This window comes from Pseudoliparis swirei, unplaced genomic scaffold, assembly GCF_029220125.1.
Source record: "Pseudoliparis swirei isolate HS2019 ecotype Mariana Trench unplaced genomic scaffold, NWPU_hadal_v1 hadal_183, whole genome shotgun sequence".
NCBI classification, from domain to species: domain Eukaryota; kingdom Metazoa; phylum Chordata; class Actinopteri; order Perciformes; family Liparidae; genus Pseudoliparis; species Pseudoliparis swirei.
The window spans coordinates 2,548-30,005 of NW_026613419.1; the positions used below are offsets into that span (position 1 = coordinate 2,548).

Sequence of the window (27,458 nt, forward strand, 5' to 3'; positions counted from 1 at the left end):
CTATACAGACAACTCAGTGTTTAGTGGTTTAGTTTTTTTAATCAATCATTTAGAGAATAGTTTAAAATACATAACGTATGTAAAACACACAACATCCACAGTACATGTTTTTATTCTAGCCGTTAGTGTGAACGTGAGTGTTTTAATAATATATATATTCAAATCTAAAAGGAGTAGAAATAAAAGAAATTGCTCCGTAAACAATAATCTATACAAATGTCCAATACAATGTTTTTTTAAGTCAAGTAAAGTTCCAGAGCAGTGTGAGGCTCAATCGAAGACAAAAACTAAATAGTGCAACTTGTTTTACATTTTCATTTCTCGTGGAGAAACCTACACAATGGATCACTAGTTTGGGTTCTGATCAAATGTTTTGACAGGATGAAAACGGTTGGAAAAGGGTGAACATGTTCATAAAGGCAAACGGGTGTGATTCAAACACGATGTCGCTTTACATGCGTTTGGCCACTCGCTTTAGCTGCTGAGACGTTTTATGAAAAAAGGACGTTGACTTCTGAGGTTCAAGAAGATTCCCTTCAGAAACGCTCCTCACAACTCTGCGGGGCTTGTTCTCCTCTAAACCTGGAAACAGACACCAAAGAAAACAAGGAATAGCAGCACGAATTAACACAACTATATAATGTGAAGAAATGAACTAAACACCACACGGTTTCAAACATCACACAGAAACAGTTTGGAGTCGCGAGAGACACAATATTTCTTGTTGCAACTAACCAGAGTGAAAAAACAAATCCCATTACATTTGTATTGCAACATATCCATTCGGTTTCTTTTAACTTATCCGTGTTGTCACTCACCAGCAAAACGACGCACTCGGAGTGGTCTTCGGGCGACTGAGGGGTCCTTATTCATGCGCTTTGGTGCAGAGACACCCTGGGTTAAATCTTCTGGAACGCTGGCACAAGAAAAAAGAAAAGAAAAAAATAATTCAAATCACATCAATAAAATGAGTCCATCATAATAATAAGAACTGGCTATGAATTGTGTTATGTTGGTGGCAGTTTGACCAACTTTAGTTTATTACAAATATGCCAAAGCACAGTTTAATCCACTGGTATTTAAATGAGATGATTTACGTGAACACAAGAGGAAAGAGGCCGAGGCACATTACCACATCATTTTACGCTTTCGTTGCGCAGCAGACGTCATGTCCATGTAGGTCGGGAACTTGGTTCGTCTCAACTCTTGTAAAGACGACATCTGTGGTCTACAAAGCAGAGGCTCACGTTACCATGACATCGTTACAAAGGGAACATCTCCCATTGTGTTCAAAACTAGAATAGATTACAATTTAGCTTTTGTTGTATTGCAAAAAGCAACGTTTATAGAAATCTTAAGTTTTGATATTTGATGTATTCAGAAATTGGGATCTGAAAATGTTGTGGTCGTCAATAATATTTCCTCGTGGCACCTCCAGTTACAAAATGAGCACATCAATGTTGGATGTTCCCGTTTTAGTTTGAAGCAGGTCCATACAGGCCGATGTGAGGTTTTAAGCTGCCGCACGCTCTACTCCGTGCAAAGTAGAATCACAGAAGCGGGTTTTTTGGTTATACACCTGAAATATGGTCTGTGGTTCACACAAGCTTGTAAAACATTGTAATACGTAAATATCTCATTCGTACATGTTGAAGCTTTTACTCGTCTTTAAGCGGCAGTTACCAAATGAATGAGAATGAATGTGAAACGTGTTCTCCCTCAGACGTCCCCGTCTCCTGACCCATGCATAAACCCGGCCCAGAGAACTGCCACTCACCCGCCTCGCAGTTCCAGAAACCCCTCATGCACAACGTTTCCTAAAGTTGCCTTCATAGTTCACACAGTTAGCGCTGTCCCGACAAATATTCACCAAAAGGTCATGCTTTTACTTGCTAACCAAATGGAATCGTTTCCCTTTGAGATGTGACCGTCCGTGGCCAGGTGCTGAGAGCTCTCATAAAGTCTGGGTTAGCCCTGATCTGTCCTAATAATATGCTGGGGTCGCACAAATGATGCCAAGATATGACCATTTCCTTTATCGTGCTGATTTTTAGGTTCGTTAGTTACAAATACATTTATACACGCTCAATGTGTCAACGTGGGAGCTCTATTGGAGCGTTATTCACTGACGGACCCCGTCTGATGCTATGGCTGCAAATGTTCCCCGTCCTGTTTGCCTTTTCTGAGCCGACTTAAGCTTCTTGGCCCAATGTTCCAGTCTGGAGAAATGTGCTGCTGGTGAGAATTCGTATGCTGTTTGCACTCTAGTCTCGGTCTCGTTCTGAATACGGTTTGGGGGATTTATCACTTCTGAATGTTGCCAGACACACTGAGCGTCGTTGACACAGAAATCTTCAATGGCTATGAACATTTCAGTGTGCAGCCAGGGGGCGTGTTTCAGATATGTTTTAAACATTTTGTGGAACTGCTCGTTCCCTCTGAAACCTTTTTAAGGAAGGTTTCAATAAATATTTTTTTCTTAAAGCAATTTTCTGTTAATTGCAACTAACAATTTGATAATTTATGCTTTCGGGGAGTAATGATTAATTCATAATGTGTGGTACAAGAACTTTCTGGGTTTAAAAAGGCATTAACACTCAACAGACTTTGAATTAGCATGCTTCTTCTTTAAAAAAAAAAGTTACGCCATTTAAATAAGATAAGCATGGGTGAAATAAGGAGTGTTTTCCCATCTGTGCCAATTCCTTTAGAAACACCAAGACAATTATTAACATGCTGAAAATCAGCCACAATATTTAATAATAATATTTGTGTTAAAATCTTAAATTAAATAATGTGAAGATTCCTGGTGAAGGAGTAAATACCAATTTTCAATTCAAGGTCTTACCAGTTGTGACATAACGAATAAATTATGGAATTATCAACCGATTTAGTGACATTTCTCAGGAGGAGTCTGGCACATCCAAGTACACAGAAGTATCTTGTGTTTTGTTCCATGTACATTTCCCCAGAGTTAAAGATGCAAACTGGAGGATTTAATTTAAACAAATGCATAAGTTACTATCCATCGCCAAATAATGGAACACAATGGTCATTGATCCCATGGCCAACTGAACTATTGGGGTATTAGTCGTCTTACAAACTGCAGATCAGATTGCAATTAATGTGAGGAACACTGGCTCAGAATTGAGACACAATTCTGGGAATTTTTGCTGCCAAGTACCTGCTCCGTATATCATAGAGGTCCATTGTGATCATGCTGGTAAAGTTCTGCTTTAACAAAGGGGGGCAGAAAGTGTGACAAATGTACCAAAAAATCTGAGACACGATGGCAGCTGCTACATATTTCCCTCCGGACTTGATTTATAAAAATGTCCACAGTGAGATGGTGATGTTCTGTTTTGGTTTCTGCTGTTACAGCAGTATTTTATTTTTTAAGTGTCTCAGTTCTCATAAAGGAGTGTTTCCTACATTTCAGTTTTTACAATTTTTGCTGTTTATGGTGAGAGAATTATAGCAGAACATTATAGCAGCAGAACATTTTGGAGGGACCACAGGAGTGCAGTAGGCGGTACGTGGGTGTGTTGATACATTCGTTTACGACTACTTAAATGTGTTAAAGGGCTGCACCATATGGACTGCCAACAGAACCGGTATACTGCATGTGTAGAGTCAAGAGAACAGTCGTCCACATTACAAACCAGCCTAAAAAGGTATTTATCATGATATCTAATTGACTTAAAGAAGAGAGAACATATCTTCATGTGAAGTGTGTCCAAAGAACCATTTACACTGTTAAACATCCTCAAATCAAAAGACAAAGTGAAAGGGTAAAGGATATTTTCTTACTTTTTAGTCGGCTGGAGCAGTTGGCTGGGAGCCGAGAAGTCCATAGCCGTTGATGCTCGACAGGGACTACCGCTGCTAATGATAATGGTTGCATTACTTGCAGTTTGTTCGTCATTGTCCACAACGTCAAAGGTCATGTTGGGGTCCGTGGCGCTGGAGGAGCTCTGTGGCAGGACCCAGACTGTGGTCTGTGAAGGTTCTGGGGTGCACTGCAGTGGGGACATGCTCTCCTCAAACTGGGCCATGGCAGCGGTCTGGGGGCTTTGCTGTGGCAGCGACTCAGACAAATTTCTCCTGATTGGCATTCTGGGACGTGGTTCCAGTTTCACTTCAGCCGGTTTTCCTTCACCAAAGAACAAAAAATGAAAACATTTATTGACAGTTAATAGAAATCAGTGATAACATGTATTCAACCTAACTGACAATGCACAACCTATAAAAGATGAAGGTAGTCATAAAGGGAGTTTAACATATGGACAGTTTGGGGTGTTTCACATTAGGGCTTTCTTCTGTACTCTTCTCGCTGGTTTGAAGTAGAAGGGGTCATGTCACATATGTTCATGCACCCATCAGGGTTGAGAAATATTGAAATTAAAACCTGATGGAAGTTGTGGGTTCTTTGCTTAAGTTCTTCAATCAAACCTGTTTAAAACACAGCCACACAGTCACCTTGAAGCAGGTCACATGATGAGTTTTTACAAACTTTAACTTTGTTTGTCAAGAATATTTATAAAAAAAAAAAATACTTAATACGTGAGAGTTAACAGGGGCTTTAACAAGGAAACATTTCGGCACAATACGTTTCATATATAATTATACGGTTCCTTGTCAAACAATTTGAACATTAGATGAGAATTAAATCGGACTGAGAACTCTCCAGTCGACGGAGAGGAGAAGAATGGCCCAATAATCTGCTGTCTGTATCCCATATTCACTTTCTTTGATAACATATTACAAACGCTGCATGTGTTTGTGCTTGTTGGTCAGAATATGGCAGCAACATCCCCGTGTGACTTTGTGACTAAGATGCTTCCATCACATCTGCCACTGACAGCGGTTCAAGACGTCTTTGCAGATGCCGGCATCTGTAACGAGCCATCTTTGAAGTACATCAATACATTGTTCCAGCTAAGGGCTTTGAAAGAGAAAGCATATCAACCCCCCTTAAAAAGTTAGCGTGGCAACACTTAACACACCAAATGATGCCGTCCCCCAAACTAAACCAGTAATAAGCACTGAAGTGCCAGCCTTCGGCTAAACAGTGCAAATTAAAAGATTTCGAACACACCCTTCTGAACTCTTTCAACTCATTGCTACTGCAGCTGTAGGTCTAAAATAAAACATAGATATATTGTTTTGCTTCATATATTACAGGGTACTCAGTTTGTTGCTCCCATGATGTTAAAACGTACCAACCCAGTGATTATACCGGGAACAATAAAGTGGTGACTGCCCTTCAGCAGTGTGCTAATGTTAGCTAGCAGTTCTGTGACAACCAACTGCAATACAGCAAATCCTTTTCGTGCGTAGTCTCTATACTTTGACTTAAATATGGGAATAACCTTATTTTTTGTTCTGCGCTATTGTGAGAATAAAAGAGAATTAAAAATACGACAAGACTTCACCCGAGTTGGCGCCAGTGTCCTGGGGTGAAAGTGACCAACATAAAACATAAAATGTCCCGTCACTCCAACTTCTGCACTCAATTGTCCCCCAATAAAATCAAGGGCATGATCAATGCTTTAAGCAAGTTCTATTTTGTAAGTTAGCCAAGGAGCAAGAGGAGACTGAAGATTGTGAAGGGTTATTTAAAAAAAGCTAGCGAGGATGGCGCCTGGATATTTTGCTGTTCAAAAAGACGTTATTGATCTAGCTTTAGCCGACTGTAGACGTCAACCACGCTTTGGTAACAGTCGAGCACTGACAGACAGACGACTCGAGCAGATACTGAACAATATTTAGAATTCACTGACCAATAGCATAGAGATTGGTCAAATTTATCTTAATTAGGAGTAATTATAGCAAGAAAGCAGATTTCCAACAGGACTGATGTTTGTCATTCAAAGCTAGTTTGAACTACTATATCCACCTTTAGAGCAATGCGCAATTTAAAATACATGTTTAGCCCCAATGACAATGAACCCTGTGGTATGTTCAGCATTACTAACCTAAAACACGAAAACAGGACTACCAAATTATATTCAGAAATATGTATTAAAATACCAAATATGATAAATGATATCAAGTAACCTTTCCCCCACGTTGTCTACCTTCATCTAACAACGGCAGCAACAACAACTTGTACAAGTTGCAGAGCAGAATGAGGTTAAATCCCGGTGTATGAATCACATTATGCTCATGGCGTTTCCTGCTGGTGTGTCGTGGGGGTTAGGGAGGCGGCTAAAAGGAAAAATATAGCACATAGAGGAAGTAAAAGCACTAAATACAAAAGGTGAATGACTAAGTGAGACATTACTTAAAATATCAAACTGCAATATTTAGCAAATGTGAGTCAGAGCTCAGACAGCACACCGAGCAAGGACATGATGACAAATGTCCCTTTTCTGTGGCAGAGGAGTTGTCCCTCGCAGTAAATGGCAGCAGAGCTCCTTCAATCACATATTTTTGGCTTGTAGGGGATTAATACATGCATGAGTTGCTATTTCTGGTGAAGGCTGCGCTGAATTAGGGTCGCCTGGTTGCTGCTGCCTGTTTTTTATAGTGCGCCTTTTCTGGTTGGTGGAGCAGGGGAGTTTACGTTTTGTCCTGCCTTGCTGTGGATCTGCATTTTCATGAATGAAGCTCAAGAGGGATTGGGAGGGCGAGATGCCAGACAGGCAGAGAAAAAAACATTTCAGGCTAGGAGGGAAAGAAAGACGGAACGGAAGAAAAATCCACTCACAGATGTTTGAAGCAAAAGGGACAGCAAAATACAAAGGAGGAAAAAAAATACATAAGAGAAGTGAGAGGTAGAGGATTGAACATAAAGGAGGCAGTGGGAGATAGCTGAATGAAACATCATGAAGCTATTAATAAATGCATGTGTGGACATGTTTTAAATCAACACTGAATTGTGTTCAAAGTGATTACTTTTGTGTGATGTTCTATTATTAAGCAGTGCACAAAGAGTTAATGCTCTTTCAAAACCTCAACCCTCTCTGAACCAGTGGAGTTTGATTGGCTTTGCAAACTGCAGGGTGGAGCTATTTCTCATAACATGCTGCAGTGACTGCCATCAAGAGCTGAGGAAGCAGTAAGGGACTGCCAAACAGCATCAGGACGAAATCAGAGAGGTTTGTCCCAATGCTATGAAAAAGCATTATTCATCAAACATTAGTGTTATTTCAGATGTATATCATTTAGAGTTTTGCCAATTTTTGACCGAATAGAATAGCTGGTAATGCTGCCCAACATGTATGAAGCTGAACCTCTTGTACATATGCGTGTGTATAAACTACATTCATGCACGAGCGGTAGCTCTGAAATTAAGATGGACATGGTGCCATGTGAGCTGGATTAGAAGAACGGAGTTATGGTTTCATCAGAGATGAAACGGTAGACATATGATCAAAATTATGGGGTCATAGTGATGCAAAGACACTTTTTAAAGGCTAAATAAATTACTTCAAGGTAATCCATTATTATAGAGCCTACAATACATGGATTTCATGCATGTTGTGTTAAAACAGGAGAAATCTCTGAACGATGCCTAATTTCTAAAAGGTGCTGCTGGACGTAGGAAGTAGATATTATTGACACAACATACATCTTTTCGTGTCTGGTATATTGTTCAAGGTACATTGCAATAGTATTACATATACACTATTACATATACACAAGGAAGGTTGTGGATTATATAATTCTAATGTGCTTGATACATTTTGTTATTAATAATAGGTATTAATTAAGTATCATTGTATGAGTGGAAAGTAAAAAGTATCCATCAGTGTTTCCCAAATACCAAATCCAACCATTTTTTTATTATTATAAAGTTAACGTTGAACGGTTTTTGTGTTAAAATATAAACGCGAGTGATAGATACAATAGATATACAATTGGTGTGTGGACATGTTGACACATGTGGAAAGATGACAATAGATGTATTGGCAAAGAAAGGTTTAAATGAAGAGAATTAGAATAAATAACCAAACTATAAGACTACTGGCTTGACTCAGAGAGACAGGCCATACAGACTTTTATTCATAATAACTTGCAAGGAGATTTAATAGTAATAATTTTGTGGGACAAACTCCCAGGTGCTCTCATGTCTCATTTCCATTCACGGAACGCTGGTCATCTGGCAGGAGTATTTTCTTTAAAAGTTACATTTCCCACAATAGGTTTCAATGAAATGTAGACCATCTGCGGTAAATATCATTACAGCCAATTTGAATTGCAATATTTCACAACGGTTTTTGTGTTACATTTCCCCAAAGGTTCCATGTGTACATTTTTCCCTCTATAAAACCGATTGTGAGTATTCACATCGTTTTATTATTCATGTTTTGGCCAAGACAGAATGTCTGCAGCCCAGCTATAAATCAAATTATATTACATGTCTGAGTTTTATTGTTTATTTTACTACTCCCAACAAGTACTTTTACTTCAACTGCTAAAAACATGTTCAGCAAATAAAAACCAACACTGCAAAGTGGAAATTTAGGCTAACCCAAAACAACATTCATATCGCACGTTAAAAACACAACTTTATGGCGTGTTCGTTCTGCTTTAATCAAATGCAGCATCATCTCTAAAAGTGTGTTTGGGCAAGTGTGATGGATTGAGTGAAAGCCGACAAGGAGAGAAGTGAATTATTGAGGGGGAGGGGGGATTAACAGGCATGCAGGGGTTTTAGATTAATGACTACAGTATGTTAGCATGACGGGGGAGAGAGGAGAGGGGATTTACCTTTGGGTGATGGAGCCTCATTGCACATCGATGTTCTTTTCGTACGACCATCTGCACCTGAGAATTAAAAAAAATCATAATTACAACAGCAACAACAAGTCCTAAATAGTTTTATTTTATTACAAAATGTTACATTGCTCCTAAATGTTGGAAAAGCGCTAGCGTACCTTTTTTGGAGTTTCAAATTTAGTCAAAAGAATTCACTTAACATTCTATGAAATATTGCTTCCATAAAAAACGTGAAACGCTTTCCAACACTTAAAAAAGTGCTACAAGTATACACATGTCATGCAATACATTTTTTTCCTTGAAAGAGTCATTCCAGCTATTGCACAATGTTCAAGAAAACCAAATCTCGCACAAAAGCCCAAGCAATGTGCAATGTGGCCCAGATGTGGAGTCAAAAGAAACAGTTGTCATTTATAATGAATCGCCCAAAGATGACGTCGACCTGGAGTGTTGGGTCTTAAATAAACACGTTTTAATCTTTCAACCTTTAATCCATAATCCACAGGAGGCTGCAGCTAGTAGCTTTATTCAGGAGTTGTAATTATTTGTTCTACTGACAATAACTTTAATTGGAATTCCTGAAAAACTGTTTCAAAGAAGTACTGAATGCAACACAATTTGAACCGAGCCAGTAAGGGAACTGAGGGACAGGTGCAGAGTTTAATGTCTCACCAATGATGGACACTATCATAGTAATTGAGTCTTGTTAGCCTGCGTTGGTCCATTTCCCACTGTCTGTCTTATACGTCACGTGGGCCTGATGCCACAGCTGCGAGGTCATACTGAGATGACAGTTAAAAAAGGGATTGTGTAATCTCGGCCTCATTGAACTACCTTAGAGGACACATGACTGATATATTTAACACTTTCTTACATCTAGGCGTCACACGCATTTCTAATCTTAAATTTGAGGTCTGACACATTTCAGAATCATCAAATGAAAACATGTATCTAAATCATAGCACTCACACAGCTTTTGTAGATGTTGCGCCACATTTTTTGCTCCAACTATATCATTATTGTCTTACAAGCAGCATGTGCTCAACTGGATACTAATCATGTGTGTTTGGATTTTCAGCCACAGAAGTTGTAACCGGCATGTGCTCCTATGGGACATGACACTGGGGGCTGGGATGTTGTTTAAAGCGATTGCCACAAACTAGATGGAGCAGCCTATTCAAAATACTCTTGTCCTGAACATAACGACGCCTTTTTCAGATGGCAGTGACATCCTTTTTGTGGCGCTTTGATTGACAGACAGCATAGCAGTTTGCTCTCAGCTAAATGAAAATAGGAGAATTTCGAAATGATTTGCTGTCATTTTCTGTGTTTCCCAGTCCACGTGGGAACCCTGATCAAGCCCAGATTTAACTTCAAGTTAATATATTTACATAAAATAGTATCTGCAAGTCAGAGTTATGAATGGCCCATTATATATATTTTTGGTGTGACTATTCTTGATTAATTTACTTTGGCGCTGTGGCATTATCTCAGTTTCGGTTAACATAACATTTAATGGAACTTTTCAAAGTAGTTGTCTTTATTATAAGCAATCACCATTTACTGAAACATTTGAAGTTTTCTTCTCACAGAAGTTATTATAAATCCAATAATGTTTAGTGCTGGGACTGTGATGGGCTTTTAAAAAACTTTCTAGACTAACCAACTCATGGATTAATCCAAACAAATAATTCTCATATTAAATTGATAATGTAACTACTCATAATTTGCTCTAGCATATTTTCTAAACCTCACGAGTGTCCATGTCAACACATGCTAAATTAAAAACAGAAGAATAAACAGAAAGGATAATAGTATCATGACTTACTGCAGGGGCTACTCTGGTGGTAGAGNTTCCCCTTACAATTTCAATAGGTTCCTCTCGGTCAGACTTCGTCTGTCGCTCGGACCCTAATAAACAACAGAAGAATAAACAGAAAGGATAATAGTATCATGACTTACTGCAGGGGCTACTCTGGTGGTAGAGCAGATGTGAGAAAGAGAGGACAGGTGCCAACTCGCTGCGGTCCACCTCATTCGTCTCCAGCTTTCCGACCTCTACACCTTTCAGCTGCTGCCCCACCCCTTCCTGGTCAGCCCAGACCACGCCTCTCTCCCTCAACACAAGGTGCTCCAGTTCATGGTTCTCCATCTCGTCTGCGGCGGTGACCTGCCCAGCCCCCCGCAACGTGGAGTAGTGCCGACTATAGGCTGGCAGCAAGATGTTCACCATTCTGAGAAGCAATGGAAAAATAGTATTGAGACATTTCTTCCAGGAAAAGAAACACGAGTGACAGTGAGGTGTAGTGCAGTATCTTTGGCTGCACTGAATTGGTTCTTCGTAATGTCAACCTACTTCTGCATACGCTTGTTCTCCTGATCCTGCAGTGCAGTCAGCTCGACCATCTGCTTAATATGTTGTTTGAGGTCATTAACCTGCAGCTCCAGTCTGTGGCAATATAGGCTCTTATCTAAAACCTGAACAACACAAATAAATGAGTTCAGAGAGCATAAATGATGAGGCAATAATATTGAATTAGCACTTTGGTGGGCAGAATTAAAAGAAACTATTGTTAGGGGTCAGGATACGAGAGAGCGGATGTAAAGTTCTGTTTTCGTCCATGTTTCATCAGAAAAGCTATCTGCTCAGAGTAAGGGAAAGGAGGGGAAACAAATAAAATAACTCTGACGTAAAGAAGCTGCGAAACAACAGCAGCGAGAACATTTGACTGGTGGGTGCGTCATAGTTCCGGGTCAGTTCCTGGAAGAAAGGATAAAAAAGAAAGAAATAACATGGCCATGGTTTTAGGTAACTGGCTGCTGTGTGAGGGATGAGTAAAGGGTATTGATTTATTCTCTTCAGTGATCCACGAGTGAGCCGGAGAAATAAAATGAGCACAGTTCTAATTACTAGGAGAACAGATGGGAAGAAAACAAAGACAGTCACGACACCAGTAGAGACACAGCCTACCTTCCAAAATAAACAAACAAAAAACACCAAGCAATGAGTTTTGAAGGCTGTAACCCACATTGTAAAGTTTCTCTCTCATTTGTTTTCTGACATTAACTCAAAAATATGTCATCCTGTCCGCAAGTTATGTACTTTTAATAACTACTTTTATTCACTTTTCGCCTCTACCGATCTAATATCCAAAGTCTGACAATAATTCATGCACTCCATTACCAATGTGCCAAGTGCTGTTGGAATTCATATAAACATGGCTAGAAGTACTGTGGTTACACACGTTATAATAAAAGATATAGTTTACGCGAAACATTGAAGCAATTATCTTTGTTTTAAAACATGAAATAAAAATGATAAAACAAAACAACTGTGACATGTAAACACTTAAGTCACAACAAAACACATATTTGACAGTCAATCACTCGGCTGTTTTTCAGCACCGGTAAATGTGAGTCAATTAGTTCCACTTACCTCTGAGGTCTGATCATTTGACTTCAGCAGCTTAATCTCATTCTCGACACGATGAAGCAAGCCATCATTGTCCAGGAAACGCTTCTCCGTCTCATTCAAACGTTTGTGAATGTGTTGCTGCCGAGTGCGTAAGCTGGCAATCTTCCGCTCGTGCTTACAAGTAGCCTATTAACAGCGACAACAACAAAAGTCATTTCGGTGAGATCATGAATAGTCCATTGGTTGTGCAAGCATTAGTAGAACACACTATTAACTATGTGGTCTAAATAACAATAATTATAGCTGCAAAAAACAATGTGTCATCAAGCTCCAGTCGAGTTATATCGAGAAAAAAAACCATTAGGCGTTTGTTGTTCATTGTTTGAGAAATTAATGTGAATTAATTAATGTAACTTACAACTATTGTACATTTAAAAGAATTGTTTTAGAATGAAGACTGATGATTCAGTAACACTCTACGGTAAATGCCCCCGCAGTTTAATTTGCATTGGATGACAGCTAACAATTCTGGAAAGTTTGGTACTAATAATTCTCTTTTTATAATTTGAATGGCATTTACAGCTGGGACTAACACCGGGACTCAAATGGCAAAGAGGAGCCAGGAGCAGCGACCCCCTCTTGTAGTGGTGTAAATGAGAGGCCAAGACAACTACAGAGAACAGAGAAGTGAAATGATGACTCGGCAGCTAATTTTCTGCGGGGATGATGGACACTGTGGATAGCAGCGTAAGCATCAGCTACCTTCTCGGTCTTTTCTTTGGCACAGAAACATTGGACCTGCAGGTTGTCCTCCTCAGTGTACCGCTGGCGCAGCTCATTCTCCTTCAGTTGTCTCTCCAGATCCAGCTGTTCATTCCTGATTAGGGCCCGGCCCGAGAAGATTTGCTGCAGAGCTTCTGACACCCTAGGGAGAAAAAAATAAATACATGAATAAAGAGAGAAAAAGAAAGAAAGAGACAGAGAAAAAGATTAGAGTGATGTTCAATTGAAAGAATATTTGCCCTGCATTACAACATTTTAAAGTAACAAAAGTGATTGTCAAACTTTAAAAATACAGAGGTCATAATAAGCTTCTGGTCCCAACTTCTTTGCAATTAAAGGAACATGTGATGTATGCAAACTGAACAGGTATCTAGTTGAAGCTCTAGATTATATGAAAAGGTTAACGGCATCATTAATTAATTGCAGAGAATACCTGTATCACATATACTGTATATGTAAATATATTTGTGATTCATATTATCAAAATTGATAAATTGTCCCCTTAAAATGGATAAAAAGGTCCACATATGTAGTGTAATAGAATTGATTACAATCGCCTTGATAAACTGTGTCTTTGCGCTACTGTAAGGCTCAGTTTTAGCTGCTACTGTCAGACAGGTGAACTCTGGTCCTTTTTTAGGCTGTAGTGTTGTTTAACTGTATTATATTGAAAGGGGTTTCTTTTTGTCCACTCTGATTCAACTTCATGGGACAGAATATTAGAAACACCTCTTAGTACAAAGCAATCTAATAAAACATTGCCATCATGACAGGGATTCGAGCCAAATGTAATTAGAAGCTGGTGTGCCACATGTATGGCGCACATTTATATTAATTGCTGTGCCAAGAGCTTTTACAAACCACTTCTTCCAAATATTCAATACACTCAAGGCCATGAGATATTGACATGTTTTATCAAGACATTAAAACCAGTTTAAATACAGAAAGACAGCTTTTAGTAATGATGTAAGAATATATCAATTAATTTCATAAACGCTTCCATGGCTAAAACAGGTATTCTCCACTATTGATTAATGATGATGTTAACCTTCTCATATAATCTAGAGCTTCAACTAGATGCCAGTTCTGTTCGGTGTGAGCCAGAAAGATATTCTTCGCTGTATGATGTACACATGTATTCTTAGAACAGAGTTGCGGTGATATCACGATTGGATGCAAGTGGCGGTCGGGTTGTGTTAAAGCAGTAGGAGAGACAGGAGAGGCATGCAGGTAAATAAGACTGGAAAGCTGTCGCTGAAATGTGACTGCACTCTTCAATGTAACTCCGGTGACGTAGGAGACGTCGTGGCCTTGCTAGACTGCTGAATTTTTAATAGCGCGAGAAGCGTGCAGCCTCTATTCAGAGCCTCTCACTGTGCGAGTTGTGAATTCTGATGCCAGTGAATGAAATGTGTGGGAGTGAGACTCATTCAGCTTTTCCNCCCCCCCCCACACCCAAATACCCCAACAGATGCCACTGTGTGCCTTAAAATTGAATCGATTGGATGTGGTTAATCTGAATTATGTGAAAGAAATCAATGTGTATATATGTTTTGAATAAAACGTTCTGCACAGGTGTCCCTGTCAAATGAAAACTCCTCATTTAAATAAAAGATAGTTAAGCTAATGTTGATTGCTATATAAAACACTTATACACAGAGGTACCAACTGTTTAAGTTAGAAGTAGATTGAAAAGCAGCAGTAGTCAGTCCTATATGTTTTTAAATGGGTCACCATGTTTTAAATGAAAGACAAATAATATGTGTAAGCATAGAAATAGCAACACTTTACATCACAAAACAAATGATAGAATAATGGTTTATTTACCATGAATTTGTCACCAACACTGTATTAATTACCGTTACACCAGTTATCAATATTTTAGTATCTGGCTGCTCTCTGCAGGTCCATTGACTAGTGTAGGTTAGGGATGGGCGTGGACAATTTAAAAAAGAAGTCCTGTATAAGAATATTGTTATGTTGCAGAGCTAGAATTCTTACTCAAAAAAATAACACTAAAACATAAATACTAATTATGATACAGAATAAGAAATACATATTTGTACATGTTTCTCCATGAAACAGTATTAGTTGCCTTTGAAAGAGATTGGTAAAGAGGGACATTAGATTGTTATGAAGATGCACTGTTCCAGGAGGTTCCAGGGGCCATTTTGTGACAAAGCATTTCAGAGAAGCAACACAAACAAGTTGTTTAGTAGAAGTGGTATTGGATCACCAATTCTGAAAAATGTGTTTCCAATGCACTCTGGGTAGGTCAGCTGTCAAAAACACCCCTAATACATTGTGCTGTGAGTGTGTGCAAGGCAGCACAAACAAATAAACAGCAGCTGGCATTTTCAACTAATGATATCCACACCGACACTGTGAGTTACCGATGAAAGAGAGTAGAGGTGCTTTAGGTAAGAAACAGTTGCTTTTCTTTTCTTTCTATTTTAGAAACACCTCGACTTGAAAGTGCGGCTCCTGGTTGAACACTACATTTGAACGTTGGGATTTTGTTTTGAAAAGTAAAAGGGTACAACCAAATAATTTCCAGCCACAACAATGATTTAGTTTTCTCCACCAGAATAAAAAATATATTAAACAGAACATTATTGGCCACCATATTTATTTTTAGGTGCAGCCTAAGAGCAAAGAGCATCTCGTACCTCCCAAGTCTGGAGTGACTACACTCAGGGAGAGACAAAAAGGCAGAGATGGAGAAGACCCACTGCTCCTTTACATTGAAAGTAGACAATTTAGTTGGTTGGAGTGTCCGTTTAGGATGCTCAATGGCACCTCCCTGTAAAGCTATTTAAGGCACGTTTAGCTGAAGGGAGACCCTGAGGCAGCCCTGGAACACACTGGAGGGATAATATATCCCATTTGGCCTGGAAATGCCTTGTGAACCCCAAGGAAGAGTTGGAGAAAGTGGGCAATGAGAGGAGATTTTACTTCATCCAACAGTGACCTACCAAGTGTAAAGAAATCCAAATATATATATGTGTGTGTGTGTGTATACCTGATCCAGTCCAATATACAGCATGTTATTTATTGATTGCATCATAAATTACTATAAATAAATAAAAACTATAAGTCAATTGCACAACCTCGACCATTGCGACTAATTTCCAATGAAAATGTCTACAATAACAGAGTTTATTAAAAATAAAGAAACAACCTCTGATGTCTCAGATTTCAATCTGAAGAACACTTACATAGATGCTTACCTTTTGAAATCGGCCTGTTTTTGCGATGAGATCATGTTTGAAGCCCCTTGCACCGTGTTCTTCTCATATTCATTCAGTTTTATCTTCAACTGTAGAATCTTTAGAGAACAGAAATAGCAGTGAGCATTGAACCACTGATTAAGGTGACTTCTAAAATGAGAAGGAAATGGAGCATGGCAGTGTTGATGTTTCATATTACCTCTTGCTTTTGCTTCTCACATATCACTGCATACTGGCCAATGTGGCTGTCCAGGCTTACAACATTACTTTTCAGCTGAAAGGTAAAGGAATAGCAATACATTCATACATCCATAGCTCAAGTATCAAATCAGTTATGTAACAATTGACAATTATAAAACAATACAATAACTTTAATACGAACCGAGGACTTAATCTCCTTCGCCCTGCTGGCATACTTCAGTGTGTTGTGGGTGTCATCGTATAACTTGGAAGAGGGGCTAATATTGGCGATCATAACTGTCCTGCAGTTGCCCCCCAAGGAGTCTTTAAGTAGCCGCGTCAGCTTGCTGTCCCTGTACGGTATATGACTTTTCTTACTCTAAAACAAAACAGAAAAAGATAACATTAGCACATAGAAAAAAAAGATTTTTTTTTTTTACAAATAGCTCAGAAAGAAATTCTAAAAATAAAAAAGATCATGCATTTCTATTGAGTTTACTTATACATCAAATGAAAGTTAGAAATAGGATTGGCGATTTCAACCATGAAACAAATCAGACACAAAGAAAAGGTGTGCTATTGCTGTGGTATGCAGAAGAGCACAAATGTGGGGAAAGCCTTAATATGCATTCTCCATCTGGACAAGCTCAACAAGAGAAACTTAGTCATATTACACTATTTGGTGGGGACCAATAAACCTAACGGGTAGCAGAATTTACTATGGATGGTTCCCTTTAGGGTTCAAACCGGGAACAGCCATTCACAACACTGGTCTGGAGTCTTTCCGCAGCTGGTCTGTGAACCTGGCTCAGTCTTTAATAATGGCACTAGATAGACTACAGCTGCTTAGGTGAGTCACAATCTCATGGACACTGGGATTGCAGAAAGTCACATTAAAGTCAAGTAACAAAGGAGTGTAAAATAATCCCTTTTGGGGTTAGCAGCTGTGCCTGCACTTCTCCCTCGGAAAAATACGAAATCCTACATCTGGATTTAGACCTTAGTTATAGTTGATGTCAAGTCATGGGAGTTTCAGGATAGCAGTGCGAATTTGGAAAATATCGTTTTTGATAAGAACAGCAGGCATCCAAACCCATTCTTTCATTAAAGTACCGGTAGGTATCTCAAAGTGAACTAGGTGTTTTGTTTAACTATTAGTTTGGTCAATCATGTTGAATCAGCCGCAGGTTTAGAGTAAAATGTCCACCTGCAAATTACAGGTGAATAAGCGGTGTGAAACAACCGTGACAAAGAAGTGCTGGCTTCAAAGGGAACCCAGTGACAAGGATGCGTCTGATTAAGCTGACCATGTGGTGCTTTGTTCCTTCACCTTCGACTCTACGATCACTCATCAAAACAGACCACATCATACAAAATCCAAGTGCCAATGTCTTTGTGTCACACAGTTGAACAAAGGTTGTAAATGCTACTTGTCAACCAAGGTGGTAAATGATTACATAGATAATCGGTCTCATGTACAACTCTAGGTATTGAAAGAGTTTCTGCAAAAATGTCAACAGTGTTTTCATTCATGTTGCTGTTAAGTTGTAATCGGTCATTTTGACTTTGCACATGTACATAGGGAACATTTGTGCTTTAAATGAATACATATAGCAAGATATTATCATAGGAAATATTAGGGAGAATATTGATATTGTTGTTGATGTGTTATGAAGCATAGGGGTAATGTCTACTCTACGTTGCTTGAAGCAGGAGAGTGACATGTGTCACTTTTATTGTGAAAGGGAACTTTCATCACATAGGTGACCGGAAGTAATATTGGTCGCGGGATCATGACGTTTGACCTGGCTATTTTGTGACCCGTTTTATTACCTGTTTATGACCTGGCCGTAAGCCAACTAGAGTGTAGCATGCTGAACTGACCAATGGAACTAACTTTTAGGATTAAGAGGTGTGAATGCCGTTACTAATAAATACGGGTGGAAAGGGTGAGTTCGTTCTCTAGACGGTCGGAAGGTTACAAGACAGTTCCCTATCAGCTACTTTGTTGTTAGTCTGTGGCGTAATATTCCAGTCGGCCCTACGATCGTAGCTTCAATTTTCTGCTTAGACTTCTTGCCATTAAATATTGTTAACCGTATCTATCGTATTCAGATTCTCATTTTTTTAATCGAGCACGGGACCTCTAGTTTGATACACCACAATATTGCCAACTGTGGCTTTAACAATACTACAAGGCTCCTGATGACTCAACAGCTTGACAATCAAACTTCAGTATTTTTCAAAAAGCTCAGTATTCTTGGCAAACAAGATTGGCATAATAAAATGTATCCGGTTTGGACAAGATTTTCAGAAAGCCCCTTTTTGTTGGAGGGAAACACTGGCCTTGTGTGGATGGATGGCCAACATGGAGAGAAAGGATGCTGCATCAAATGTATCTGCATTGCTTTGGACATCGCCGAAGGCAAACAACTTACAACAAAAACCTCTGTGCAGCATAGCATGAGCATGACAGCCAGAACAGAAGGAGCGGACATTCTTCTTCTACTCAAACGAATGGCATGTCAGGCCAGACACAAGTGGGGACATTCTTTTCTGTAAACAATGGCGACAACATGAATTCCTTGTCTGCCAACAGTAAACACTGCAGCACCAATAATCATGGCGACAGGGTGGGAAAGGAGAGGGGATTGGTGGTGGGCGTTGTGAGTTGACCGGATCAAACTATGTCCATGACGGCAACACTCAAGAATGGTGAGCAGGCTATAAAACCAACTGGACGCAGTTTTAACACAAGAATTAAGCAACCTGTTGAAGAAGGATCACATTTCAACATGGACGCGGTACATTTGCACTTCCTGTATGCATGTGCCTCATCCCTCGAGACTGGTGTGTAAAATGAGACGACTGCTTGGCAGGTTAATGTATGCAACTGGAATGAAATAATACCCAAATACTCAGTTAGCTTGCTACTTCCCAGGCTCTGCATTTTTTATATGGAGGCTTGTTCTGAACTTTATATACCTATAACCATAATAATCTTAGAAAAATAATGCAAAATGGCCATATGCAGTTAAAAAGGTTGACCATATACAAGCATAAAAACAGTACTCCATATAAAACATAGTTGAAGCACATTCACTGTAGTTGTACACTGTTATTTATACATCTATATCTAATATATTGTTTAATGTGTCGTGACATTCTTTGTCAGACTGTCTGTAAACATGGTATCAGTTGGTGATAGAGTGAATAGCTAATAATGTCATANCTATATCTAATATATTGTTTAATGTGTCGTGACTGTGACATTCTTTGTCAGACTGTCTGTAAACATGGTATCAGTTGGTGATAGAGTGAATAGCTAATAATGTCATAACCAAAATACACAATTTCTCAATAGACTACAAGCTATAAGCAAACTGTCTTTTGTTTTCTCTTTTAAAATCTTGAAAGTTATATTTGTGTTTAATGTTTGTGTATTAGATTACCTTGATTGGTTTGAACTGTTGAATCTGGCTTGACTTTACGTTATTTTAAAAGCACCGTGGAACATTATTTCAAAGGTTTCTAATTAAATCACCATTCTAACTTTTGTTCTGCAGTGATTCACAAAGTTGCATTTCATTTGTTACGAAGCTAACCAAAGACTTTGTTCAGTTTCTACAGTGTGACAGATGCTGCTGTGCACAGCCGTCTTTGCTAACCAGGAGGTGTCTTCTGTGCATCTAAAAGTGTTACAAAGCCAGACACACAACACTGTTTGAATGATAACTCCTTTGTGAACAAATCACTAATCTTAACCTCACGCTGTTACTGAGACATCTGACAGACTGGTCCCAGCAAACAGAAAATCTTAAACACGTAAATATTTCAAAAGAGACCACATTTTCCAGTTTCTCTTTTCCCCTGATATCTCTATTTCTAGATAGCGAGCCGGCAGGATCATGAAGGATCCTCACCACCCCAACAACAGACTGTTTCAGCTGCTGCAGTCAGGCAGGCGCCTCCGTAGTCACGCTGCAAGAACAGAGAGACTGAGACGGAGTTTCTTTCCTCAGGCCATCAGGACTGTGAACTCCGACCTCACCAGGACCCCCACATAGACCCACACAACTGCCCCTCTTAGGCACACACACACACACACACACACACACACACACACTTACTGTAAATATTGTGTTGTTTTTTATTGTAAATAGTGTGTACTTGTTGCCCTTGCACATTCCTGCTGAGCATTGCCACTTTCATTTCACTGCACACCCTGTGTGTGTATGTGACAAATAAAACATCTTGAATCTTGAATCTTGAAAATGTTGTGTCCAAAACAATTAAGGGTTTCTATGAACAAGTGGGCCCTATGCTATTGTGGCACAATGATCTAGGAAAATGTGAAATGTTAACATACATCCTCTGACTATGATATGAGCAGAACATTCATTAGACCCAATGCAAATGTTATAAACACCCTTTATAACAAAATGAATAGGTATCGCTGTGGTAAATTTCATCATTGACATTTATTTTATTTCCCTTATTTTGCATGAGGCGACCGAAATGCAAGAAACGGGGAATATAAACCCACCTTTGGTTCAGCAAGTGCATTGATAACATTTCCAAGGGCAAGAAGTGAACGATTGATGTTAGCGCCTTCCCGCAGACGTGCACCTTTGGCATTGGTGGCGCTGGCTCTCTCCGAGCCGGCCAGATCAATCAGGCTCATTTTGGCAATGCAGGCATTAGGATTGAGACTGGCGGTTTTGTCTTGCTGTCTCAAATGTATCTGAAGAAAATACAAAACTATAAGTTCAACACTTTCCAGAAGCAAATGGTGGTGCAATGTTAGACGTTTGTAGTGAAACAAGATACTTCAAACAGTCATTATCTGTAACTGCCCACTTGAAATTGGGGAGTGGGAACAGTTTACAGTTCAGCATTTGTATTTATGTTTCTTCTTTTGCTAATTATTATCTTTATATTTTCTTATTCTAGGCTTTAACATAATGCTACAGCCTAATTGTGCTTTAGGATTTCAATAACACGTGATGGAAATACCTGAAATACAGCATGGGACCGGGAAGAAGTGGCATTCATGTCAGTGGGGTGCTGGGTCCTGTTGCGATTGCCAAAATCCAAAGCCTCAAGAATGTGTGCTGCAGATTGGGGCTATATAGGAAAAACAAAGAAAATACATAGATGTTGTGTGACCTAATAAAAGGGCCCCATTTGGAATCTCCACAGCAACAGAACAGTGAGGATGCCCAACATTAAATTGAACATCACATTTCTTGTCATCTACTTTTGCACAACCTCTACAGCCTTGGCAAATACGATTTTCCAATTAAAATATGACATGTATTGCAAAAGCAACAGAGGAAAACATAAATAGGTTGTAATATATAGACTTTGCATTGACACTAGTAATTACCTTGAATACACTCTATGATGCTATGGGGGTCTATGTGATACGTTTGCTGCGACTGACCTGATGCAGTGTGAGGCCCTGAACGACCACTCCTTTAGTGCTGTCCTCTCTGACGGCAAGCGGGCCGACGTTAGCCAACAAGTCTCTGATCTGTTCATTGTAAACCTGTAAACAAACAACACAAATAACTGAAAACAGCTACATTCCCATCAAACCCAACAAAAGAGGTCAGTCAAGATAGAAATGCATGATTTAGTAAACTTGAAAAGGAATACTTTAAACACAAAATTACCATTTGTACATCAATTACTCATCACGTTTTTAATTATTTTAAAATATATTTTTTTCTTGCCTCCAAAGTGAAAAAACCCAAGTAAAAAAATATTTTTAAAGCTGTTGACAAACTCTCACACAAGTCATGAATTATTATCCACATTTAAATTATCCGGTTAGATGCTCAGTACTTTCCAAATACATATATTTACACTAAAACATTCAAATGTAAAACATTTCTGACTTGTCCGGACTTCAATTGATCGTCTTTCAGCGTGAAAAATGCTGAAATTCTAAAAGAATTGAAGGTAACACAGGGTGAGAAATATATATACAAATGGTCAATTAGTGGATAAAGTAAGGCTATTTAGTCTCAGTCTGAGAATCACTTTGACACAAAATAAGAAGGTTCTGTACTGAAAAAGAAAACAAAAAATAAATAAATAAACAAATAATGACCTCAAGATATGAGAATGCCACAGAAAATTCTTTCTCCTCCTTGGCATCATCCATGCGTTTGAACAGCTCTGTCATGGTGCGGTACATGACCCCAGGCTCATTTTGCGAGCCTAACATAGTATGCGTCTTGCCTGCTCCAGTGGCACCGTAGGCAAACACTGAAATTGAAAGACACATGTTAATAAAGTAAAGCAGTTACATAAAAAATAACCACTTATTGCAACAATAGCAACTACAACATCAAACTTACTTTGGACAGAGTTGAACCCCAAATCGTAATAGGAAAAATGGAAATATCTAACATATTAGATCTAAAAATGAAGCCCAACAGAGCTATGCTTACACCTGGCTATGGTGAGCCTAATTGATTCAAAATGATGTTTGAATCAGCCTATATTTAAAAGTGGGCGTACAGTGCAATATGGTCACAACACCAACTAAAAGAGATGCTTTAAACAGGTTAGAATTCTGTAAACACAGTAGCCAATTTATTGGGTACACTAATGTAGTGCAATACACACATCTTACAATAAATGCTACCTTCACTTGAGTTAGAATATTTAGTTTTTGTGGACACTGTTTTAGTAAGGAGTTGCTTCGACTCTATGATTATTTTGTAAGTTGCAGTTTGTTATTTCAACCACCTTATTTGTATCAATGAGGTTAGGCGTAATAACAGAAACACCTATATATATATATATAAGTTCAACAGCATCACAAACTACAACCCACAAAAAGGTACATTTCAATCAAGACTGAGCATTATAACATAATGAAGGAAGGATTTACTGCATGACGGCTGTATAAAATTACATTAGTTGTAGCTAATGTGTACCAAATAAACTGCTAACAGAGCGAAAATTGTTCAGCAGGATCAAGAGTTTTTGCCGCTCTCGGCATCTTTCAATGGATCAATAATGACTCTCTAAAGCCATTTGTTTCAGATCCTGTTCACAGTGGGTACACTAGCAGTCCAATTTTCTTTTTTAAACAGTATTATGAGCGAGTGACAAGCGAGTGAACCTTTGAGCAGACAAAGAAAATTAACAGCAGCCAGCAGTTTCAATTAATGAAAACGCAGCATGAGTCAACGAGCCACGACTTACTTGTGTGGCTTATAACGGCATTCCAATTTGAGTATTTGGTCAGACTGGGGTTGAAGAGATGCAGTCAAAAATGTTTACTGACATGGCAGATTAGCTAATTTTGTTACAGAGCTGCTGGGGGGGGGGTCATGGAGGGACTTTCCCTCCTGAACTACTCTTGACACTCTCACAATGAATATATGTTCCCTTACTTTATGTTTTGCATTATGCAAACTACTGTTTTCTTGAATGTCTGTGGTTTATTGACAACACATCAGTCTGAGAGAAGGAGCACAGGTTCTAAACCTTGTTTGCCATAACATAATTTCTTGGGTAATGTTATTAAAAGCAGTAAATCGCAGTCACAATAAAGCTACCATAGCCATATCCATAACACCTTTGATATAAACACATTCACAGCTTCAATAACATAAGCCAGGCCGAGCAGTGGTGGCATATAGACAGTACTATGCCTCTCGAAAGGAGTATTTAGCAATAAAAGATAATATTAAGTAAACATAATCTATGTTTTCTATACACCAACATACTATCTGTTCCTAAACATATTATTTATACATGTTATGCGTTACCTGTGGAGTTAAATCCATTCATCACACCGTCCAACACTCCTTTTGTGGTGCTCTCAAAGATGTCATCTTGGGTAGAGTTCTCACCGAAGACACGGTCAAAAACAAACTTAAGGTCTTTGTTAGCCTTTTTGTTGATATTGTTTCGTATTCTTCGTGACCCAAAACATGATGTATCCTCTTCCTTGGGGTCAAATATGAGCATGTGATTGTCAACAACCTGAACAACATTTCGACAGTTTTCACGCTTCTCCCTCTCGCTGATTGGCCTCACTCGAACAACCACCTTCACGTGGCTGCACAAGTCACTTGCCATGTTGGTCTTTCTGCAGTGACTTCAGTGTTGCTGTAAAATACGAAACAAAAAGGTTACCTATATTTTTCACATTGAAAATCATTTGTGTAATTTTTTACAATGTGCTCAATAAATCATAGACACTTTAAAAGAAACTGTGGAAATGGACAGAAGACAACAGGCGATGGCATTTGTGTCATGTCGAGGGTCTGAGGATAGAGGGTGTCATATACTGTATGGATTGTAAAGCATTTCAGTCAAATGTGTGATAACATTACTCTAGGTTAGTTAAACCACGGATGTCCTGTATGAGGCTGGGAGATCAGAACAGCCTTGCAATACATGATAATATAATAAAGGCCATAACGTTTAGTTGAGTTAAACATGTTTCAGAGAGGTCTTGGTTCAAATTGATGTAATTTTGGAGGCCATAGTCTTCGCAATACTGTTGAATTGTATTGCTTTGTACTGGCGTTCATTTCGTAAAATTGGATAGGATCTAATGTGTGGCCCATCTTCATTCATAAAGCTTTAATTGGGTTTGGCATATGATGAATATATGTTAAGTTATGTTGTATAAATACACTGGTTTTAACCAGGCGTACCAAACAATCGGATAACTGAGTGTATCCATGTGCAAAAGCAAATTTATGTTACTGGCATTATCTTGTTTATGCACACTTCCATCCCTACCATTGCAGAGAAAAACACCAATGAGTATCATGCTGTTGATACATCTTACAATGAAACTGGTGGACGAACGTTGTAAAAGTTTAGTGGCAGCTACCACATGGATTAAAATCCAAGACGGTAGAGCACGGAATAACAACATAATAACGACACCATCAACCTTTGCCTCATGGATAACAGGATTACCAACGTTACTCTCCAGCTACAAAAGGTCCCGCTAGTGTTTTAGTGTTGGTTACGTGGTACTTAGATGTTGGCGAAACACACTTTAATTGAGCACACATTACATAGCAATAGAATGAAAAACCGACCTGAAAACGTAAACTCGGCTAACGCCTGCTAGCTATAATAGCCAACAGCTCTCGCACAACTTCCACCGGTGAGTTAACGTTGCTTCCTTGATGTAGAAGTCGCGGCATATGTCTTACCTTTTATCATTAACGGTTATCTCTCATTTCCTGCAAACACGTTTTCCCCTTTCCTGGCAGTAAACAAGTACCTATATTAAAATGAATTCGCTAGGGAACCTTGGGCATAGCTCGATAGCTGGTCTTAGCTAGCACGACTAGCGCCAATATTTTAAAAAACAAACCCTCTCCCTCTGTGGCGGCGGATTGGTCGCGCGTCCGCTGTCGTTGGGCGGGTCGTGGTGACGCGCCGGACATGCTGCTGCAACTGAAGGTGGAGCTACGCTCTGTTCCACTACGGTAAGCTACTGTCTACCTTTCAGAGGTATAGGCACGTTTCTCCGTCACACCTCACCTTAGTCAAACATGTTTAAATGTAGCTGAATGTCCTGTTGCAGCATTCCCCATCCGGTAATTCGGTCGACAGTTTCTAAAAGGTAGTCGCGCGTGGGCACCCAACATGGTGGCATAGCAACAACATCCTATGCGTCGTTCCATCGTCAGGGATAAAGAGCTCAGCCACTGGTGATGTAGAGCGATTAATGGGACAGCAACTGCACGCTCCTGATAGTGAGTTGCATAACTCCACTTGTATCACCTCCAAACGCTGTAGTTGAGTGGAGGGTGTGAACTCCATTTTTCTTAGCTCTGGTGTTTGTAGCAAGGTGACTCGTTAGCTAACGTCAACCTGCTGCACACATACATTGCTTGTTTTTGTGGTACAACAACATGGTAACATACACACGAATCCACGCGTCTGGTGCAATGAGACATAACCAGCAGCTCCCAACTAACTAACTAGTACATTGACTGCCGTAAAGTAGCTAACGCTCGTGTGACCTTTCAGCCCCACTCATAGCTTAATGCCTAGAGCAACTAAGTAGCCATGACGGTAAGAGAAGAGGGTCTTAATACACCCTCCTCACATTGTTTAATAATGATGCTATTATCCTATCTTGTGCCTATACATCACCGAATGGTACTGGGGATGGGCCAAATGGGAGGGCTGTCTAATATACCTCTGTATCTACGGCTATATTAAGTTGTAACAACGGCACAGATAATAATTCACAACTACTAATTAGTTTGCTCCAAACAGTCCATCATTCATTCCCTTCTCTGCTCTTCTAGTAGAGGACAGCTTGCCTTACCTGAACAATGTAACATTTTGTATTGACATCTTGATAGAATAGAATATTCATAGTGATAATAATAATAATATGTATACAAAGTGTTTTTTTAAGTCATGTAAGGTACAGCAGCTATGGCCCCATATCTGACAGCAATCATGCATTGTCACGCAATATACCAATATATATGTCATCAAATACCGTGTTATGCTTTGCTGCCATTGGACATTTGCTTTGTGTGCACCAATGCCTGGTGCAAATGAGTTGAATTCCTTTAGCTCCAGCACATATTTATATTTCTTTAGAATCACGAGTCACTAACTGATCTCTAATTTTCGATGCATCTTGTTGCCAGGAAACACCTGCATACCCTTTTAACCATGTGGTTCACTGCAGGCAGTGTTTTCCATGTAGAATGTCAAAATGTTGAACTAATTAACCAAAGATGTAATGACTTGTATTGAGGATGTGGTGGTGAGTGTATGAGACACAGATGTGGGCTGTTGGAAGAGTTCAACCTCTAGCACAAGATATCTGCAAGTTTGCCTAATATTTGTGTTCCAAGTTATTATACTTGATCACTACTCCAAATAATAGCATCGTTAATACAAACACTTATTTGGCTATTTGTAAATCTGAAGTCAGCTGTCACTGTTCCAAACCCTGCTCCACTAAATTGGTTTAAACACTTTTTCCCACTTGTTTTCTCCATAGATCATTAAACCATGTTTTTTCCAGTGTGCGCCAACCCCATGTTAAGGAAAACAAATCCCACGGTGTGGAGAGCATGGAGGTTATGGAAGTTTAGCCT

The 27,458-nt window shown here is 39.2% G+C and overlaps 1 protein-coding gene across 1 annotated transcript; it reads right to left on the reverse strand.

Annotated features, from left to right (window-relative positions):
• On the reverse strand, positions 1-25,628 carry LOC130191610 (kinesin-like protein KIF18A). Its single transcript, XM_056411258.1, has 18 exons — positions 25,539-25,628; positions 24,129-24,471; positions 22,454-22,611; positions 21,782-21,886; positions 21,352-21,462; positions 20,882-21,079; positions 16,538-16,714; positions 16,355-16,429; positions 16,156-16,253; positions 12,905-13,067; positions 12,164-12,328; positions 11,084-11,205; positions 10,690-10,961; positions 8,719-8,775; positions 3,811-4,153; positions 1,133-1,228; positions 819-916; positions 1-582 (listed from the first exon to the last, which is right to left on the reverse strand). The coding sequence occupies exons 2-18, from the start codon at positions 24,439-24,441 to the stop codon at positions 452-454; spliced, it is 2,682 nt and encodes an 893-aa protein (XP_056267233.1). The 5' UTR covers positions 24,442-24,471; positions 25,539-25,628; the 3' UTR covers positions 1-451.
• Between the last annotated feature and the right edge of the window lie 1,830 nt (positions 25,629-27,458).